At 32.6% G+C, this 22,566-nt stretch overlaps 1 protein-coding gene and 1 long non-coding RNA gene across 2 annotated transcripts; one reads left to right on the top strand and one right to left on the bottom strand.

Moving 5' to 3' along the window:
- Positions 1-4,132: 4,132 nt before the first annotated feature.
- LOC141452127 (uncharacterized) lies at positions 4,133-15,443 on the top strand. The gene is made up of 3 exons (XR_012457242.1): positions 4,133-6,670; positions 12,443-12,566; positions 14,169-15,443. It is a non-coding gene; the product is annotated as an uncharacterized lncRNA (long non-coding RNA).
- Positions 15,096-22,544, bottom strand: LOC141452126 (endocuticle structural glycoprotein SgAbd-2-like). The gene is made up of 3 exons (XM_074123991.1): positions 22,397-22,544; positions 19,746-19,909; positions 15,096-15,633 (listed from the first exon to the last, which is right to left on the bottom strand). The coding sequence occupies exons 1-3, from the start codon at positions 22,406-22,408 to the stop codon at positions 15,363-15,365; spliced, it is 447 nt and encodes a 148-aa protein (XP_073980092.1). The 5' UTR covers positions 22,409-22,544; the 3' UTR covers positions 15,096-15,362.
- Positions 22,545-22,566: the final 22 nt, after the last annotated feature.

The following is a 22,566-nucleotide window of genomic DNA, read 5'->3' as shown; positions in this document are numbered from 1 at the left end:
ACATAATTCAGACCACTTTCCTCTAGTCTAACCTGATGTGACCAGATACTATCAGACCCAATGACCATACTTCATTGTTGATATTCAAAGATAAGATAGTATCTAAGGAGCAGTTCTGAAATAATAATCTAATTACATTCAGTCACAATGGTATTTACTCACTTTTTTATTTCCCGAAATGGAAGTATATCATCCACCAATTAAGTTCATAAATTTACCAAATTAATGAAATGGTTAATAATGTTGTATAATCGAACTTACTAATTGTTGGATAACATTTTTATTGTGGATAAAATGGATGTAGATCTAATTTTGGATGGTGTATTCAAATAATTCACTAAAAAAATATTCTGTAACCTTGTGCGGCTCAAGTACGAGGGTCGTTTGAAAAGTCCGTGCAAAGTCAGAGAGATAGCACCACTGGCACGTATCGATGTTATGTTTAGTTAGTAGCATCTCTTGGAAGAACACACACCAAGTTTCAGCCAGATCGGTCTATTTCTTTGTGTTTGGTATTCGTTTGAATCGAGGAAGTCGAGTGATTTTCAAAAAATGGACGAAAAAGAATTTCGTGTGTTGATTAAACACTACTTTATGAAAGGCAAAACGCCTCAGGAGACTAAAGAGAAGCTTGATAAACATTATGGTGACTCTGCACCTTCGATTAGAACAGTTTATAAGTGGTTTCAAAATTTTCGGAGTGGCCATATGGGCACAAGTGACGCTGAACGTTCTGGACGCCCTGTTGAGGTTACTACAGCAGAAATCATTGATAAAATCCATAATATGGTGATGGATGACAGAAGAGTGAAGGTGCGTGAGATTGCTAGTGCTGTGGGCATCTCGAATGAACGGGTACATAATATTTTGCATCAACATTTGGACATGACAAAGCTATCCGCAAGATGGGTGCCGCGATTGCTCACGCTTGACCAAAAACGAAATCGTGTGAAGTGTTGCAAGGACGGTTTGCAGCTGTTCCAGAAGAATCCGCAGGACTTTAAGCGTCGTTTCGTCACTGTGGATGAAACATGGATACATCACTACACTCCTGAGAACAAAGAACAATCTAAACAATAGGTTACCAAGGGAGAATCTGCGCCAAAAAAGGCGAAGACCGTTCCTTCGGCCGGAAAGATTATGGCGACTGTCTTTTGGGATTCGCAAGGAATAATCCTCATCGACTATCTGGAAAAGGGTAAAACTATTACAGGTGCATATTATTCATCGTTATTGGACCGTTTGAAAACCGAGATGCAAGAAAAACGCCCACGATTGGCCCACAAAAAACTCCTTTTCCATCACGACAACGCACCAGCTCACACCTCAGCAGTTGTGGTCGCAAAATTAATGGAAATAGGGTTCCAACTCGTTTCACATCCCCCCTATTCTCCAGACTTGGCTCCCTCGGACTACTATTTGTTCCCCAACATGAAGAAATGGCTGGCGGGAAAAAGATTTTATTCAAACGAGGAGGTGATTGCAGAAACGAATGGCTATTTTTCAGACTTGGACAAATCCTATTATTCGGAAGGGATCAACAAACTAGAGCAGCGTTGGACGAAGTGTATAAGCCTAAAAGGAGACTATGTTGAAAAATAAAAAAGGTTTACCCCAAAAAATTAAGTAGTTTTTATTTTTGCACGGACTTTTCAAACGACCCTCGTATTTATGCTATTGGGTTGTTAACTAATGATTTGATCTGCACGTTTAATTTGTTGTAGAATCAATTGGTTCCATCAAATTAGTGGTGTTTATTTGAAAATAATTATCTACACCTCATTGCATGAAGTCATATAAATTATACTACATATATAATTTAAGTTCTATAAGTTATTTAGAATCGCCATCGTTTATTTAAGTAATAAACTTCTCCTTCCTTTTTTTTTTTAATTTATTCTAAACAAATAGAGTTTCTACTTGGAAATTAAGAAGAATTTTTTTATTATTATTGCATATAACGTAATTTACTGCCAGTTTTTCTGAAATGCATCTTATTAAACAACTTATATTTGCATTTCTTTCATTTTATATTGTATCAAAACTTAAAGTAGAGATATTGTGATCTCATATCACCGAGGCTGCACTGAGTCACTTTTAGGTTGAGATTAGATTCTTATTGGAACAAATTATTGAAGATCAACAACTCAGCGAAAGAGCAAATAAGTAAATAGGAAGAGAATGTGAGTGAGTAAGTGATTGGCTAGGATTTGGATTTGAAAGCAAATTTTGGAATCAGACAAGATGTACAAGGCGCAAGTTTAATGTAATGGCAAAATATAACTCAAAACTAATCGTAGAATAGTTTTTCCGCTGTGATTCTAACTCAAGTCAGCGTTTCTACTTTTCATTGCAATTCCAACGGGCCTTTCCATGCTTTTAAAGTTAAAAATGCCCTTTGTTACATTTAACTGAAATGGACACATGCCTGTTGTGTTGGCAGTTGTTGCTCACTCAGCATTTTATTCACTAAATACATTGCTCTACTTTTCTTTGAGTGGCTTTCATTTTTTTTTGATAAAGTTAAGCTCATTTTCAATAATTGTTTAGCTATCCCAAATTGCTATCTACAATCTTTTTTTGGCAATGATTTTTTTGTAATGGAAGGCTTTTCTTTTATCTAGTACATCACAGCCAGCCAGCCCATATGCTGCCTTAGTGATAACCTCATAAGTTTAAGTGAATTGCCTTTGTTATTTTTAAACTGATCAATAACAACTTGTGTAACCGGATTAGATCCCGCAAGAACTTATATTTCTAATCTATTTTGAGAGTTCTTTTAACTGAAATAACCTACAGGATATGACAGTGTATATGGTTAATTGGTAGAATTAGCAATTCCTTCGAGTCGAAAGCCAAGTAAACGTTAATAACATTTTTTAAAGAAATGTGTTTTTTCTTTTTTTAATTGGACGCACCATCTGTTCATTACTACATCTTTGATGGTCAGCTTCTGGAGTCTTCTTAGACTTTACCTGCTTCAGGAGAATGTTATTTCTTTACAAACTCTTGTAGAGAAAAATCTAAGGCCATTATTAATTTTCCAAAATTGATCTCTACAGTAAGAAAATTTGAAGGAAAAGAAATACTTATAATTCAATATAATCAAAATATTTTGACCTTTAACTGTCTGAACATGCCCATTCTAGTTTAATCACACATTCTCGTACTGCATTTCTCTCACTAGAGTGCAATTGTACGATTTATGCAAGTGAGGTAACATATTTCAGTTTTAGGCATGTTGCATGCTACATATAATAATTGATGTATATTACAATGGGTTCTCGAATCTATTTACACTATTATATTCTATTTATTTATTGAAATCGATTGTTTCAGAGATAGTTGGTAATAATATTATTAATATAGAAGTATTAATACGTTGGGACATTCGTTCTCTCTCTTGTACAATGGATGAAATGCCAAGGCAAGACACGCTCTCTAAAAGATGCTGTTCAGAGTTGGCGGTCTCTCCTCTTTACTGAGCTATTCTCGGCTCATCTGCCAGGGACCTTGACCACCTCACACAGTATAATCCTCACATTACTTTTATGTAACTATAATTCATGCTTGATACGTACTTTCTTTTATATATATATATATATGTATATATAAATAAAATATTCATAATTTTCTAATTATCAGATTTAATTATATGTTTATTTTACAGTTACTACTATTATTATTATATTAATTACTCATTATGAAAAGTTTATTAAAATGAATTAATTGATGAATTAAGGCTTACCTTGAACATCAACTACACATCGTTGAATCTGTGCTTTGGCTGGCGGTAACTTTCATGAAGAGGCCGAGATTGATCTGACAAGTGCTTAAATTTGATGGTTCTTTTTTACCTAAAGGAAAAAAGATATTCAAACTACAAAGTAGGTTTTGGAACTTTTTAGTTGGATCTTTTAATGGCACAAAAATAATACGAGTACAGTATGCCAGTTGTCTGACTTTTTGATTAATTTTTATTTAGCGTAGGCTGACATTCTGATTGGAATATACTTTTTATTTTTCTTTATTACCATGTATATAGAAATGCATGTATAAAGTGTATACAATGTGACTCTAATCGCCACACCCACTGGGGACTTGATGAAGGATGCCAGCCATTACTGGAACTATCCTTTATCCTGCGAATAGTTAACAGGACCATCGCCATTCATTAGGGTGGTAAATGAAAGAGAGGGATTGAATTAAAGTATTAGGATGGCTGTGGGTAGATTAGTGTACAAGGTCAAGAAGAGGTTGTGCAGATTAGTTCGGCAATAAAAATTAAATTAAAGTGTTGAAGATTTGTCTGAAGATTTTGGATTGGAATCGTCTTGATATAACAAAAAAACAAAATATTTGTTATTAACTTCTGCTATTTATTTTGTTATTTACTTCGTAACTTTTTTGTGTCTGACTGAACAAAACATGAAAATAATGTGAAGGTGGCCATCATTTACAATTTTAGCCTTTAATTTTCTTTATTTGTAATTTTAAATAACCTTAATGTTGTAAGAAGTTTGTAATTGGAGAACCACCGAGCTGAATAGATGGTTCTTCATTTTTCTGATTTACCTTTCTTTAGGAAAGTCGAATGCTTCAAATTCTTCTCCATCTTGGCCTTCACGTTAGCTTACACCAGCTATTTATTTCTTCAATGATTTCAAATAGGTGTTGATTCGTTAACAAATGTTTTGCTTTTGAAAATAAATGACTGCTGAGGACTATTGAATATACGTACGACTGAAGATCTGATATTATTTGAAGTAGAATAGAACTACTTCAACTCATAAAGGGCATAATAAATTTGTCCTCCTTCTAGGGTGATCGTTTACACTTTTTAGATAGATTTAGAATTAGGAATAGATATTTATTCGGCTTGATCATGATGTTTTGGTTTACTTAGTGATGTTTGTGAAAAGAGTTAGTTTTGGAGGCTTCCAATTCCGCTACACACTTACTAATAACATTTTTCCTAACAAATAAAAAGCTGCCACACGCGGGATTCGAACTGGGGATCTTCCACATAAAAGCAACGCTTTATAACCACTAGACCAACACCTGCCTTTACTGAACACACTCAGTAAACTGTATTTACTAGGTACTATTGTTACTAAAAGGTTTTATTAATTATTGAAGCCTATTAAGGTTCGATTGTAAATTAATTTCACTATAGTTGAATAGATTTTTAATTTCGGCAAATTCTAATTGATGGCGCCTATGAATGTTTGCTTTTAGACAGTCGCTGAGTAAAAATCGATGCAACTTTTTTTTGCCCTTATTTTACTGAACATTTTATCGGAAAATGTTCGGTTACAATATACATTTGATGAACCGCAATTAGCTATTTTCTTAATGGAAAAGAAAATTATGATGAAAAAGTGCTGCAACTAGGTCAAGGACGTTAAGCGTAGTCAATTTTGGTTTTATCTGAGTGCAAATGTTAACAAATTTATGGCTTGAAGGATTGGATGTTTTTTCTTTTTTTAAAATTTTAATTCCAGCAGTTTATTATTCATCTAACTGTGAGTGGAGAGCAGGTGGTTTGTTGGTGGAGTATCGCTATCAAATTGTGCGACCAGTGGAACTGCAGGTGGGAGAGAGAAGTATGTTTATGTCTCTCTGAGGATCCTCTCACTATGGTGACCACAGTCACGTCCAAGGTCGAAATGCTTCCATCTTCATAGCACTGCCGAACTGTTATGTGTCGTCATATCTATCTATTCACTCTTCTGCTAGTGGTTTGTATGGAACGTCACATTTTATACGCATTTTTTTTTAAACTCTTTATACGTGGTTATTTTCACTTACTGTACTGAGTTTGAGAATTATTCTAATCGTGCAGATTTTAGATATCGAGTCCCCACAGAAAATATCCGTTTTTAGATTCGCTAAGTACGAAAAATTGGTTTCTTCGGAGTGGTCTTTGTGAACAACTTTATTAAGTATATTATTATTAGTGACTGTCAAAGTTCTGAATATAAATTATCATACGATATTAATACTCGTATTAATGCTTTTATCCTATAAACACATCTTTAATTTAGGCGTTAATCGCATCATAAAAGATATCAATGAGCTTATGGCCATCCTCAAAGAGGAAGGAAACCATAATAATTTTTTCGGGTAACATTGGCGTTGGGGCCAACTAGATGAAGACTAGCTTGCAGAGGAGTCAAGAACACTGGGCAAAATGGAAGAGCATTATAAATTACTGATGTGAAATCTAAGCTTACCTTTCAGGAATGCCTGATTTACCCAAACGACCATGATTCAAAAATCAGGCTATGAGTGAATATTTGTTACGACAATAAGTAGGTTGAAATCTAGTCAGACAGTTTGTGGCCCATATCTGTACTAAATCAATAAGAGATCTTTATTGTTATGTGCATAGTACGATGAAGAAGATCCCCAACATATAATAAAAAATGGCCTAAGCTCTCCACAAGTGGAAGAAAGGAAATACTCGATACTTCAAGTACTCGTATTTAGGAGATCCTTTGAGTACCAGGAATAATTTCTCCTGAAATATTTTTATTCTTCAATCCGTCTTTACTATCAAATACGGCGGTCCTTAAATTGGCGAACCAGAAGCGACATGGAGACAAGAAAGTTGACTCCTACCCATGTGGGGCTACAGAGTTGGAATACTTTTTTAAGTTGTAAATAGGTAAGAATGAGTAAATGTAAATAAGAAGTACTTAAATCCTAGTCTGAGGTGTGTTAGAATTTAGATTGCACTGTTCATATTGGTGTGGGTTCTTATTGTAGTTAGATATCAAATTGTAGATAGGAGTCAAAATATATTTTGCAAAAACATTGTTTACATGACCTCAGGAAGGTTATCAGAGTCATGAAGAACAGACCACATCCCCTGGCAAAAAACTTTTGAAAGGTAGTAGGGTGAAGGGACCAGTAATTGACTGGGCACCAGTAATTGACATACCAGAAATAAACTGGTATTATAAGGGATATGAGCCGTTTTTAGTGGTGATTCTTTCAATTTCGTTATTGAGATGCCTTTGGGCAGCAGTTCCAGAAAAATATTAATTATTGGAAGGTTCCTTGGTATCAGTGGAAGGTTATTTGTGTTAAAAGTTCAAAATCAAGGAAAAAACAAGCCGTTGCTAAGGAGGATTGATAAGAAAATAATTTTCCTTTTTTCTTATTTTTCGCTTATTTGTTCATATATTCGTGTGGTTATCAATGTTCTGTTATAATTAGTATTACTTGTAGATTTCATTTATGTAGTTTTTTTTTTAATTATAAGAAGCATTGAGGATTAAAATGGGGCTGTCAATCACTGGTCCTTGAATCGGCAATCTGCCCAGTAATTGACATGTATGTCAATTACTAGTCCTACAGCTTTTTTGTTTGAGACCAGTGATTGACTTCCTGGGAAAATGATAAGATAGGTTGGTAAATTTTATTATAATTAAAAATTCAATAAATTGTAAAATAAAATCATTGATAAAAAATATCGGCAACATAAAATAAATAGTAAAACTTCCAACAAAATAGGTTTAAATTAATGAATTAGCAAATGTACGCCTTATTTCAAGAGGGCATGCAGAATGATTATTCTGTAGAGAACAACAATCTATGAACAACAAACTGGAATAATCGTGATCGCCGAAGAACAGCTTCCGAGGCCTACGTGACTAATAAAAACGACGCCCACGTAACGGAGTTGGAAAATCTCTCATTCTCCCTCAGTTTTGGGTCCTAGCCACATGACAAAGAAGAAAGGGAGGAAATGGCTAAACCATAGAATTCCATCAAAGAAAACGGCCAGAGGAAAAATGAAGCTCCCTCAAGAGAAGTACCAGGTGCGAAATCAAACATACGTGGAGAGTTGGTGACTTTGTGATGTTTGTGATGTTACCGGTAGTACAGTTGTGTAAGGGTTGATCGTCAAAAGCTGCATAAAAAAGGGTAAGGTTGAAAAAATATTAGATTATTTAGGTTTGCCTATTTAAAAACTGATTGTAATTAATTATGAATAAGACTAATTTTTGTTATAAATCCAATTGAAAAAGTGATTTAGGCGATTTAAGAGATTTATTTAGATTTAAAAGTGATTTTGAATGCATATCTTATGTCGTTTCATGAATATATTTGTATGTCAATTACTGGTCCCACCCCATGTCAAACACTGGTTCCACCGAAAATTCGGTATGTCAATTACTGGGTCATTGACATACTTCCAAAAAAAATCATTTTTGGTTGACATAAAAATCGAATTTACTGCTTTTAAAATATTAATAAAATAAAATACATCCTACTGGAGCGGTACAATTTTATAACCTACACCTGGAGCCAAAATAACGGAAGTTATTCTATCTTAAACTCGAATTTTTTCTTAAGCAGTCAATTACTGGTCCCTTCACCCTATGTGATTTTCGCCTTAGTTAGAAAAAAATCTTGAGAGATTTGATAAAAAATAATTCATCTATCCTCAAATATTCCCATAATCTGTCCTGCTTATCGTGGTAGTTAAAACTGGACACATTTCTTCCGCACCTAATCTCCCTAAAAATATTTTCTATTATAAAGCAGACAGTCTTTCCGCTTGGCAGTATTTGATTTGCGCTCAAATACATATGTCTTTTAACTGAGTGCCAACATAAAAAAAAGGAAAAAAGTAAGTTAAACGCCTGCATGTCAAATAGTTACTCCCTCATTACATTGCTGCTCTGCTGGTAGAATACCCACAATACATCAGGCGCAGGTATACTTTATACTATTACATTCATAAAACTAGACTTTAATAACCAATATACCTACAAAATACAATAAATATAAAACTAGTTACTTAATGGGAAATTTTTCCTCTTTTTAATTCTCTTACCACTCGTTAAGAAGATGCATTGCAATCGTATGCGCATTTTTTAATATTAGTTTCCGCCAAAAATAACGGGTTTTGTTGTCATTTGAATATATATTTGAAAATATATTTAAAAAAATGACGCCAAATTCAGTCATGATATTGTTACTTTGCCAGGCTTTCGACCTAGGGGCTAGGTAATCTTCAGGACTTATTTGCAATAAAATTATTTTATAAAGTTGGTGTATCTTCTGTCCTGTCTGGTTATGAACTGAGTGTGATTCGGTTTTATGATAAAATAATTTAGATTTTATCATTAAATAAAAGGTGGCTGGTAAAATACTCTTAAGCTTCTAAAGAAGGCCAGTTGTGCCAAACTTTACCAAAGACCTGCAAGATAGTATTTAAATTTCCATTTATCTTGTATATATAAATTATAAAATACTAGTCAAATACTATGGAGAGAACCACGTGTCTATTATTGTACATTTACGTATTTGTTGACCTTTGAAAACTTCATGAACAATATAGAACAGCGTAGACGATATCTTAGTGAGTCAAGGCTGTCTATTCAATATGGCTATTAGTGTCAGATAAGGGTATGTCTTCTGCAGGAAAATTGTAATGTTTACCTATTTTTACTTTAAAAAAATAAATATAAGAAATTAGGCTTCATCTTTTTGTTACATTAAATATCAGTTTCTATAAGTGAGATTTTCTGTAGATATCTTGATTTGATAAAGATTACTTCTAGTAACGCCTATTTTTCAGATAGACTTTACATCCAAATATAAAAATTAGGTAGGACGGAAGCAACTAGCAAACATACTTTAATATTAAATTCTCATTGGGTGGGTGTTGTTCTAGTGGTCAAGAGCGTGGCTTTGTAAATGGGAGAAACCCAGTTCTAATTCCGCTTATGGCTACTTTTTATTTGTTAAAAAAAATTGTTTATAGTAAAGTTTGAGCTACTTTACTTTATTAAATTCTCATAATTAACTATTAAATAAAAGCCAAGGCCTAGTTTGGGAATCGAGCCCAGTACCACAATACATATTGTGGCCTCGCCTCTAACCGCTCGGCTACCGTGGCGCCTTAGATGTTACTTCTATTTCGAACTTTAACTAATTTTTCCTGTCTGATTTTAATCGCGTACTAAAAAGCCATCAACAAATTGATCCATCTAAGTATGAATTGATTGTAAATATTCTACTCTTTTAGTTAATTATTACATAAAGTCGGCAGTCCATAAATTTGATATCTTGAATTAAAGTTAGTTTCACGTGTTCCATCTAACGTTCTAAATTGACCCTTAAAAATCTCTAGATTAATTTCACCAGTTCAATTTAGAATTCAGTGTATTCTATCTTTCCTTCTCTCACAATGTGGCGCTCCAGATCTGGAAGGATATGGGTTTTCTCTAACAGTTTCCTCCATTCTTCCTGATCACTGGCCTTACTCCCATACTCCTTAGGATCGCCTCCATTGTAGATGCTCCTTTGTATGTACAGAATTCTTTCTATACTATTCCAGTCGCTGCTCCTGTATGTAGAACAATAAAGTTCTATGCAGCGTCCGAAAAAAGAAAATCGACTTGATCTTAATATTGAGAATGATTTTTAAAGAGTATTGATAAAGCGGTGTCAAGAATTGAAAGTTATTAAAATCACTAGATATCTCGGTTGAGGTAGGGACAAGTTGTTGGGCAGGAACAAGGGAATTCTCCTTTAAGTTCCAAACTAGGATGGACATGAGCATGACAGTGCTTTAGCATTCCACCTGTTTAAGTTGACTTGGAGAAGGTAAGGTATTCACTGCTAGCCGGACACAGACAAAATACTAACATCCTCCAGTGACTGAAATAAGCGCTTCTGGCTCAGAAAGAATTATGTTGTAACAATACGTAGTATTTTGATATCAGGTTGGAAAAGACCAACTCGACCAGTATTATGTCATCAGATAACAATTGATTGCTATTCATTTGACGAATTCATTTTCCTCTCTAACAAACCAAAATGAGGCTAAAGTTAGAGTCTAACCGATGCTTCGGGAATCCCTGATATCAAGACAAACGAAATTGTAATTATACTAGACCATTTTTAGCTTAACCAAATTCACTCAGTCTTGACATACTGCTCCGAAAACGGACCTTATGATGAAGGCAGCTACTAATCTTCGAAAAGATTAGCTTCCGCTAAATTTTTGGCTCAATTCATGTGGATGGAATGGAGGTCTGTAACGTATCACAAGATTCATGAGTATTTAAGGAAATAGATGTGGCGAAATGAAATCGCAATAAACAGCATTGTAAAACAGGTGACGTAAAAAAACCACATCTTCAAGATGGTTTAAAATTTAAACTCATTACAATTTATTTCTGTATCATCTTTTAATTTTATAGATTTATTTATTTAGCCTATTTCACAGTTGCATAGCTCCCTTTTAGCCTCAAGACTAAGCCTAAGCAAAATATTTTTCGAAAAACTTAAACTTTGTTTATATTAGCCATTTAAAACTACCTATATTTCTGTGTAACAATGGTGCTACAATAAAAATTAGAAAATCATTTCGAATAACGAGCTTCACGATTATATGAAGTTCAAGGATTAAATGAATGTCAAGGCTGGCGCTTTAAGCACCCTATTCCACTTGACCAGTCCTTCCACTGCCTGATAGTATTGAGGCTCTGAAGACTCTAGGCTTTCTGAATATCTCCTGAAGTTGTCGAAGAGATAAAACGCACTTTAATCACTCTATTATTTTAAATTGAAATACTTTAAATGAAGGGCGCCACGGTAGCCGAGTGGTTAGAGATGAGTCCTGTAAAGCTAGTATGTATTGTGGTACTGGGTTCGATTACCGATCTTAGGCCTCGGATTAATGATTAATAAAAGAAATTTACAGTGAAGTATGTTTGCTAGGCGCCTCCGTCCACGACACCAATTGGTAGTTGGACGTTAAGCCCCGCCTGAAAAAAATACTTTAAATGAAAATTTACATATCATTTCCAAAAATAGTTTTGTTTGAACAAATAATAAGAAATTGAAAGGTCATTAATATTTCTCTGCTAAATTAAAATATTAATGGGAGTCCCTCTACGTCGAGGACCTTCTAATGTGTACTCACGATCTACAATTAATGTTCACTGCTGAAATAAATACGATTTTCGGTGGTGTTGGTTAGGAGGTGTTTTACTGGTGGCAAATAAATGATCAATTCGAGTTGCCAAGATAAAATAATCACTCAATGCTAATAATAATTATTATCGATATTAGAACCTAGTCAATTCGTTTTCTTCCTGATTATTGTTGTACCAACGAAACAGTTTCGTTAGTAAGTGACTTCTTCAAAACATAAATTTCTTTTCTTGAAATGCAGATGCTCACAATGATTAGAGGGCAGGTAAAAAGTGAAATTGGGAACAAATAAATGCCATTAAAATTCTAACAAACAAAGTGAAGAGTGTTTATGAAGCTAAACGTATTGGGTGTTAATGATTTTCACAAATATTAAATACACTTATTGAATGTAAACTCCTTAGTATATACTCTTGTTAGTTGCATAAGCTGGCGTATTATCACTTTCATTAAATAATATATTCTTTGCTAATTACAGGATCTTGGAGGTATACACTGACCTAAACAACTAGGTTATTGTTTAACATTTAACGGAGATAAGACTAAGTATTATTTAACCCTCTCTAACATTTAAAGTCTGCCATCTTTTATCAACTAAATGGGTAAAGTATTATTTATTAATATTGTATATAATATAAGGCACTGAGTTAAATTTTAGGCTTGCCTAAAAAACAATGAGCATTATTGAAGTTATACCTTCTGGTTGTATAGATCTTTTTCTCCATTCTGATTTTTGAAAGGATTTTTATGACATCTCAAGTTGTTACTTCTTCTTAATCAAACACAAACTACAAAATAAACAAATTGATTCTGTGAACCCATAAAAGAGCAATATATCAGTTCACTTATTAATTTAATTAGTTAAGGGAGGAAATTTTTTGTTTTCATTTTTGACTCCACAATTTTTTTTAAAAGTTTTTCAGGAATTACATACTTAACAGTTAACTTTACATTTTGACACGAAGTTTGCCTACTTAAACCTATTAACTTTCCACTTTTAGTCTGGGTTAATTCATACAACCCTGGCTAAGATGACCTTAGTTAGATAATTGACCTTATTGACATAAATTGTAATTCTTTCACTTTTCAACATGACATCAGGTCACGCAAATCCATCATGTGTGCCACTGATCTTGAATTAGTTTAAAAATAACTTTCTGTTTGCATATTATTTACTGATTTAAATTTTAATCCTCCACAGATATTTCAAAGAGGATATTTAGTGTAGCAATTAATCAATCTTTAAAGCATAATTCTTGTTTGTTAAAAACAAACCATGATAAATTATGTAGCATGTACTTTGCAAAGTTGAAATGATAAATAAATCATTAATATCATTTCTCGTATTGTTGAGGGAAGCCTTTTTCTTAATTAAATACTTTTACTACAAAATTTTGGGGAGTAAAATTAAAATAATATAAAACACTCATTCTTGCAAACAAGAGTATTGTTATTATATAAGTGAGTATCCATAAATTTATATCAAACTTTTGGTAACGCTAATCGCGTGCTTCTGGTTACATGTGTGCATTTTCCAGAAATGTACGGCTTCGCAGCATTAATCGTTTATCGATGAGCTCTGCCAATAAAAAATTAGTTCATTACTTATAAAAATTAGGTGTTATATGTACCTTTTATTGATGTCACTCTATGGTCTGGTTTGATCTTGTGGGTGCACATGAACCACACATCATGTTTCTACGACACGATAGAATCGTTTTTATGGAAAGAAAAACAAAAAACTATATTAAACAGTTTTTTAAAAATGAATCATTGAAGTGCTGAATAGCAGACAGCCGGCGTAACTTTACCAATTCCTTGCGAGGTTTGTGGTCAAGAAACATCTCTAATTAATGCAGCTCCAAAACCAGATTCATTTCTAACTCTTACGAGGAAACATCCAATCATATCAATCTGATGGTAGTGGAGTAGATGAGGTTCCTAGACTTATCTTCCAATCAGGGCAGGCAATCCTAATTTTTTATTGTTTTGAAACAGTTTTGGTTGTCCTTATTGTCTGGATTGTTCTGTTTGTTATAAACTTTAAGGAATGAATGAATATGTATTTAATATTTTTTATAAAATGCATGAAAAGAAATTTGCTTTTAAAAAGAATAACTTCTCATTTCAAAAATAACTGCATTTATCTATTTCTCTTTATCTATATTTACCCTTGGACTCACACGTTTGTTTACTCCATTTAGATCACCTCTCACACGGATGGAAGCGTCTTCTAGAGCAACCATTCTTAAGTTCATAAGGACTCTATTGGAGATTGAACAGCACACTTCGTAGAAGAGCTGCCCTCAAGAAATCTGGCGTTGGATGCTAGACGTAGTATCCAAATTAATCTAATATAAATAAATAGCTTTTAATTGTCAAAATTGTATTTGTAATTTGAAAATGAAAACAGTTGATGAGTGAGCCAGTGCTATTGTATGGACAAAGAGTTCTTGAAATTAAACTTTTAATTTTTTAAATTAGCCGACTGGGCCTTGGTGTTGATTGACTATGGGCTGTTTGGCTCACCACGTTATAATATTTTGTTCAATTCTAAACTATACTTTACTTAGTTCTGACCTGTGCATAAAATCCTCAAATTTTACCTTCCCTAATTGTTTGAAATACTTATCGTACAGTTTTTATAGCGATACCTGTATTGAGAACAGTAAAAACAAAATGTTGTTTACTACTGATCGGTAGTGTGTACAGATTTACTACTTTTTCATGCAGATTTGTGTACATGATGTAAGAGAGAAGGATAAATCCTGGAATGCCCAAAATGAATTCCGTTTGCCACAGAATTTGCCTTAAGGTTTCAAAATGAATGCTGTTTCACTTGTAAGTAAACTTTGATGATTTCCTTCTACATTTGATAAGAATAACATCTATGTTTTTGACACATTTGAACTTAATGAAAAAATAAAAAAAAAATTTCTGCTTTACCAATCAATACAATAACTATTGGTCTCCAGTATAAAAGGCATTAAAACGATTCCCATTGAATTCTTTATGTTCCAAACTTTTCTGTTCACCATAACACGTTACGATAAGTTAATAAAGGAATTAATGCAACGACGAAAAAGTCTTTTAGTGATTCTGGAAGTTTTTAAAGTCAAGAAAATAAGGAATTTCTGTGCTTAATTGTACTGATATATTTCAATTAGAATTTACAAAATAAAAAATCTTTTTACTACATTACATCTTCGATTTGAACTCACGATCTACCATTTACAGGCCTAAATATGATTTGCTGTTGAAAGCAAAGAACATTCATTTGGTTTAAAAACGTTTCTTACAAATTCTACAAACATAGTCAATTATTTGGAGTTACATTATATACTCTGATAAAAATAATTTTTATATTAAATTTTACAAAATTATATTTTCATTTTTAATCATTTAAATTTTTGATTTTCCTTTGGCGGTGGGAGGCTTCTAATATAGTCTAGAGCTCGTTGTATGGCATCTGGAATAGGTGGCGGCGTGGGAATAGCATCACCTTGAGCTCTGTATCCATCTTCATCAGCTATATAGGTGATGGTGATCGGAACACCTTCCGGTGAGGTCCAAGAAAACGTTCCTTCTACAGAAATAGCTTCATCTTCTCGGCCAGCATTCTTTAGTAGGCCGCTAGCTTGGCCGTTGATTCCATTCTCAGTTTCGTACCTGAAAACATTGTAAGTAACTTTGAAAATTACTTAATAGTTTCGGAAGTGAAAGTAAATCAAAAAATTGTGCAGTAAATTTGCTTTACATAATGTGTTGTGTTAAAAATGTAGTAAGGCCGTGAATAAATTATTTATTATAATAAGAAGATTTTTGTTTTGCTTTAGGAATATTGAATTAACTTATATTGCCGTACAGTTTATTTACAAATTTCTAGTATAATTGGATTAAAAATGAAAACTTTGAGGATAGACACATCTCTGAATCCTAATAAGTAAAGCAGAAATATTACCTTGATTATACTCTAAATTAAATTGTTGATAGGTGATACTGAAGTTTAGCCTATCATGATTCAGATTATCAGAAACATCTTTTACTACATTTATTTATTTATGGTGAATTGTTGAAATCCTGGGTTAAGACCGGAAATCGAACACTGACATTTTAACATTTTAACTCGCTCATCTAAGATTCTAATCACGATCTGTCCTGACTTCCGAATAAAGGGGACATTTGAATGCTTTATTTTGTTCGTGATTTCTCCTCGGCTTCTGTTTTTGACCAATTTGTGGAGTCGATTCCAGATGGATTTAGAGCAGCAAAAGAACAATAAAATAAAAAGGATTCTCTTTAAAAAAAAATAAGAAAAAAGGATCTTTTATTGTCCTTTATTGCAAACTAGTTCACCTGAAATATTAATACAATAATAAGAAAGTAAAACATAATATTGTAATAACATAAATGTTGGGAAAATATATTTGCCGAAACGTCATGAATTAAAATGAAATTCTTTATGAAGTGAAGCATCTTAAGCGCTGGTAACGTTATCACATCAAATTAAATAAAAAAATTTAAGAACTCAGCATTCATCAAGCATTTGAATAATGTAAATATAAGTTATTAGTTATATTAACTTTGCAAATTAGTCCTTGGCATCGTACATGTTCTTCATTTTGGAGGACTCACATTGTTTACTTTTCGTTTTTATTTATAGACATACTATTTTATAATAACATTGGAATGTCTTGCTACTTCATAGCACACATATTGACATTTATATGATTCTATTGGTCTCCAAATAAAGTTCTTGGTCAGGTTATTTCGAAAAACAAAAATTATCAATTTATTTTTCATCATTATATTTTGTTTCTATATGATTGAACGATCATTTACTTCAGAAATCATAAAATTAAAAAGAGTTTCATAATTTTTAGGTATATCTTACTGTATCTTGATTTAATTAGAATAGAAACATAGTCTAAACATCTAAAAAAATTCTAAAATGCTTTATTGTTCAGTTTACATGTGCATAATGTGTTACATTATGACTACTACTTTAAGACTGTAACTCTAACACAAAGTGAGTCATAATTCACTGCAGTTTTGAATTAGCCGCGTGAAAAAAAATATAAAGCAGATTTAATGTCAGTTAGCTTCACTTACTAGGGAAGAAGATGATTTTGCAATCGTGTCCATGTCAAACTTTAACCCTTTTAAATGGAGGTACCACTTTATCGGGAAGGTTTTATTTTTATTTAATTTTATTACCGTTCAGATTATTTTGGTAACATCTGCAACGATATTCTTTTAACTTAGTATACTTAGTGCACATTTATCTCATTTATTTGATAAATATCTCAAGTAAAATAGTTTTATAGTAGTCCTGTAAGAGAAGGGAGGGTTCACTTCCATCGACATTATCATCTCATTGTAATGTTACCGAAGTACAGCTTAATGTCAGCATGTATTAAGAAAAAATTAAATATGTCTTAGAGTAGGAGAAATTTTTCTGTCTTTCAAATAAGTTTTATATTTCTTTATTTACTGATATGATTACAAGTAAAATAATCACTGTTTCAGATTGGACTAAAGTTCTAACTGTTAAAAGTGATGTATTTAAGGTGCTATGACTGGCCTCCATCTAACCTACAAGTTAATGCGCATTACCTTGTAAAATATGCGATTATTTATTCTTGTTTAGATAGTAATAAATAAAAGGTTAATTAAAAAGAAAAATCCATAGAAGTTAATGTTAATGTTAAATTTGGTGGAATATTTTTTCTTTTCAAGATGAAGTCACAACCAACTTAGAAAAGTATTTATGGTGCTCACGATTGTGGTGATTAGCCACCAAAGGACCTTTTACAATCTAACTTTGAAATTTTGATAAATGAACATTAAAAAGTACAATATCGGAAAGTGGTGGTTTTTTATAGAGTTATATTTTGTATTAAATAAGAAGATTCTTTCCACCAAAGATGGAACCATTATGCGCATACGCAAGGTCATGCGGGTCTTCCATTTTCGTGCTCAGTATACTTCTTTATCTTAAAAAGAAATTCTCCCAAGTAAGTAATTGCCTATGGTCAATATATATTTTATTGACAGAATAGTAATTTATATTATCGAATTTCTTATTTCAATATGTTAGTTATGTTCAGTATAAATCTTCTTCACGTGATTTCTTCATAAATATCTTGATTATTGGTTGAAAATGGCATAAAAGAAACATAAAACTGTAGTTTACAAATAAATTAGTATACCCCACAGTATCTTTAAATTAAGGGGCGTTCAACATATGATTGGCGCCCGTGACTTCTCAAGGTATTGCCGGCTTTCGTAACAAACATCGTCCGTGACAAAGAATTCTACAGATTATTGGGAGCAGAAACTTTAAGGGCAGCCATCTGGAATCAAATCCACTGACATTTACGGCTTACTATCGACTTCAGCTGGAAGAGTTTGTTAAGTTTTCGAATTCTTCAGCTGGTGCATTTTGTAACTTTTTTCAAAATATAAATAAGTTTTACTTTAGCGTTGCAGCGAGGGTTTAATTAGTTTGAATGATGCTTACTTGTTTGTGTTTCCTTTTTAATTGCAAAACATTAATTAGGAAGCCTGTGTCTTCATTTAGGGTTATGTGGCTTTCATAACAAAGCTAGTAATAAAATTAACGATTGCCATAATTAAAATTCCAATAAAAACTAATTTTGAAGTGTGTGCCAAAATTTGCATTATGTGCCAAGTTGTCATAGCAAACAATTATATCTTAAGATCACTAGACGGATGATCCAAATTATTAATTCATAACAAAATACTGTTTATAAAAAGGCATTATTATCTAGACCTTTCCAGAATTATGGAATCGAGTTTGTTGGATAAACGAAGCGCTCAAATTCCAAAAGAATTTAATCCCTTCCATCCAAAACTTTCTGAAAAATCGCCTAATCAATCTTTCTGTATCTAATTTTATCCCCAAAATGATCTGAATATTCCATAATTTTGAAGATAATCTTTTCTTTTTAGAAAAATGGCCATGAATTAGTATCTCTGTGTAAATTATCTTGTCGGGAAGGTATTTTGGCCATTTCTTCAACGGTTGGATTGGGTTTGGCATCTGGGCTTGTTCTTTTTAGCTTGGAGCTAATCCTATCCTCACATCCCAGGAAATCATAAGTGTCGGCTGAAGCGCCCTGGCCTTGAGACCCTTCTCAAATGATATTTATCAAATTATACAGGATGTCGTTACATGGTTACTCCTTCTTGCCGTACATGACAGTGATGCAGACTCTTCAAATTTACTCTATTTATATTATATAGGTTTAAATTTCAAAATAGTGAAATAATGAGGAACTTAATATGTGAATAAGATACAGTAAGAGCTAGCTTTTTTGTGCGATTGGTGTAAGATGACCAGATGTTCCGCCTAAACGAAAAGATTTAGTCCTCCAGTTTAGAAGTTGAATCGAGGAATAGGAAACCTCAGAATTAAAGTATTTTCCTACTATAGTCATATATAGACAGACATTCTTTACTCACTGCAGACTATACTGATTAAAGTGATATGATCCCCGTGAATGTCGCCTTAAAGTAAGTACTCCCCGAAGTACAGCGCAAGAATATTAAAGCAATTACACTGGAATGATTAATCAAAACATGAAGTACATTGATTGTCCAACCATTGCTCAGCTGCAGTCAATTTTCTAATAGACTCTTTGCAAAACCAAAGAAATAACCTATTGTCCAGAAAATAATTAACACAATATCATTTATATAAAACATAACTTTTGAACGTAGATAATGGAAAATTAAAATGTTAAAATTATACTTACGCATAGTTAAATGAGCCATCAAATTGTGTATCTTGTTCTTGTCTCAGTATCCGAGCGTAGGTAACTTGGGAGGGTACGGCCGTGGGCCCAGCGACCGACCCGGGTCTTGGTCGAAACGACTGCGGACGGGCTGAGACCACAGTCACGGCCACCAACAACATTATCTACAATTCACGAAAGTAATAAATTTATTTTGTGTTTTACATTTGATACAGCATTCTTTCATCTTATAAATTCTTGGTGAATTATTTTTTAACCGAAATTGAATTGTAAGATTTTTTAAAACAATGATTTAGAGATTTTATCAGAACGTCAAGCGTGTATTGTATGCTTAATTAAGATGAATACTTTGGAGATGTTCCAAGATTTCTATTTACCATCTGAATTGTTGCGCTTTTGCTAAATCTTCATTACGTATAAGAACTTAATTGAACGAAAACTCAAAGAAATTTATACATTAGAGACATTTTAACCGTCCACTACATAAACTGTTTAACTCCACTTTTTGAATTATCTTAAATTTTAGTGTCTTAGCAATTGGTCGAGACATAGCTTTTTACAATTATAACAAAATTTCCTAAACAATAAATAATAACACCATTAAACGACAATAATTTTTTGGCCATTGAATAATGAGTAATTTATTTCAGAAGCCTTTTTGAATTTAACTCTGTAAATCGTTGCAATAATTCAACTCAAATTCAGTAGCAGGTGTTGAATGATAACGGTAAATTTATTTGAATTTATATTATAAACAGAATTATAAAAAACAATGTACATTATTTCATCGCATTTCTCCATTATTTGTTTAGAGTTAATCAAGTTGTGCAGTGAACAGCTCATTTGTAGCAAGGCATCTTACATCGGATACTTGGTGTGCGATTGTTTTAATAGTAAATAGTTAAATAGTCAACATCAGGTCTTTACCATTTAGTGATAAGACTAGTATATTATGAAATAGTCAATACAGTTTTATATATAAATTATATTTTAAGGGTATTAATAATCTAATGACTATTCCGCCAATGCACCAAAAATACAAATAAACTTCAGTAAAAACTAGTTGAATAAAAGTCCTCGCACATTTTTCCTTTTATTTGCATTACTTGTGCTTAGAAACTTGGGATAAATCAGCCAGACCTTGTTCAAACAGATGTAACTTGTTAAACTCACTTTGAAGGTGAGTGAAAAGTAAAGTGAAGTAATTGCCTTTTTTTAAGGCGAAGCGTGACGTGCAGCTACCGGTTAAGTTTTGTACAAGTGTATAATGCCTATAATTGCAGAGAATGCGTCAGTACCTGAACTGATACATTGGAGAAAAGTGGAAAATACAATTATTTTAATTAATTTTAGTCATAATTGAAATTTCTAATAAAATCCGACAAAGTGCCAAGCAATCATCATGTTCCATTGATTGCCATCACTTATGGGAATATTTAATTATATATATAATTTAATATACGGTTAGATTCGCTATGCTAGATAACATCATTGATTTTTGTCCATCATAACATGTTTGTTGTCTTTAATTAATACTGTCTTGATATTTTTACATTCTTGGAGATTACTTTAGAAGATTCGGCTAGAAAATTTGACTTTCACAAAAAATTCTCTTCAGTAGCAACGTCAGAAAGTATGGCAGAAAGCTATAAAAAACTAAACCAAATAAATAAAAAAGGAACCTACCAAAGAGATATGTTACGTGAATCTGAAAAAACTAGATGATTGAAGATGGACAAAAATTAAAGAAAACAAGCATGCGATTTCTATAAAAAAAAAAAAAAAAAATACATTTTAATTAAAAATAACTAGTTTTCGATGAATTATATGAATCTTTTAATGCAAATTGTTAGAAATGATGTGGTTCATATAAAAAGAATTAGAAAAATATTTCAGATTAAAAAACAACAGTTGGATTATTTAAAAGGATTACGCTAATAGATTTAATTATTATATAGAAGAAACAAAACAGAACCTTTAGTGAACCAGATCCGTTTCTGTAAAAAAAATGTCCTCAACACACATTGCGAAGTAGAGTGGTTCATTCATATTACTTGTTAGCAGAAATAAGGGAATTTGTTATATTCTGCTCGGAAGTTGAAAGAAAAGTATGAAGTTTAGAAAGAAAGTGTTTGCCTTCAGAACTATGGCCAACTTTACAATTTGCCTTGTCAAGCCTTTGAATGATCGAAACTAACTATCGCCAATCAGCAGAAAGAAAAGATAACAGTTTTGGGCACAATTTCAATAGAATAGAACCTTATCCAGTTACCTTACATTGAAATACATTTTGGAAACGAAACAGACATGAAACAAAAGATAAAACTCCATTAAATTTGCCTTATATCTATCTTTAAAGTTCAATTGGTCGTATAGCCTAAATTCTTTGCTAATTAAAGTAATTAAAATTGAACAATTTTAAAGAACAACATATGTTAGATTGTAGGCGTCGAAATTTGTTAACCCAATCAAACCAATTTTTGCAACAATCCTAAACGAATGAAACAGTTACCAGACTGCTTATCCCAAACCCTGAAAAACAGATTTTCAGTTCTTCGTATATCTTTTTCTGGATGGGTAGTTTTAATCCCTTGGACATGTCCACAAATTATTTTAATGAATTTATCAATAAGTACAAATGGAATACTCACTATAGTCTTCATCTTAATGAGGTGAATTCTAAGAGATATCCAAAAGGAAGACTTTGATGCAGGATGGACCTCACTCCATTTATATATATTAACATACTAGGGGGGAGTCTCGTCTTCAGCCTGGAGAGGGAGATTTACTAAGCCCACAATGGACTGCACCTATTTGCCAA

This window comes from Rhodnius prolixus, unplaced genomic scaffold, assembly GCF_049639745.1.
Source record: "Rhodnius prolixus isolate KJV_2025 unplaced genomic scaffold, Rpr scaffold_3, whole genome shotgun sequence".
Classification (NCBI taxonomy): Eukaryota; Metazoa; Arthropoda; class Insecta; order Hemiptera; family Reduviidae; genus Rhodnius; species Rhodnius prolixus.
The sequence above is the reverse complement of the archived record's forward strand: the minus strand, read 5'-3'. Positions and strand labels throughout refer to the sequence as shown.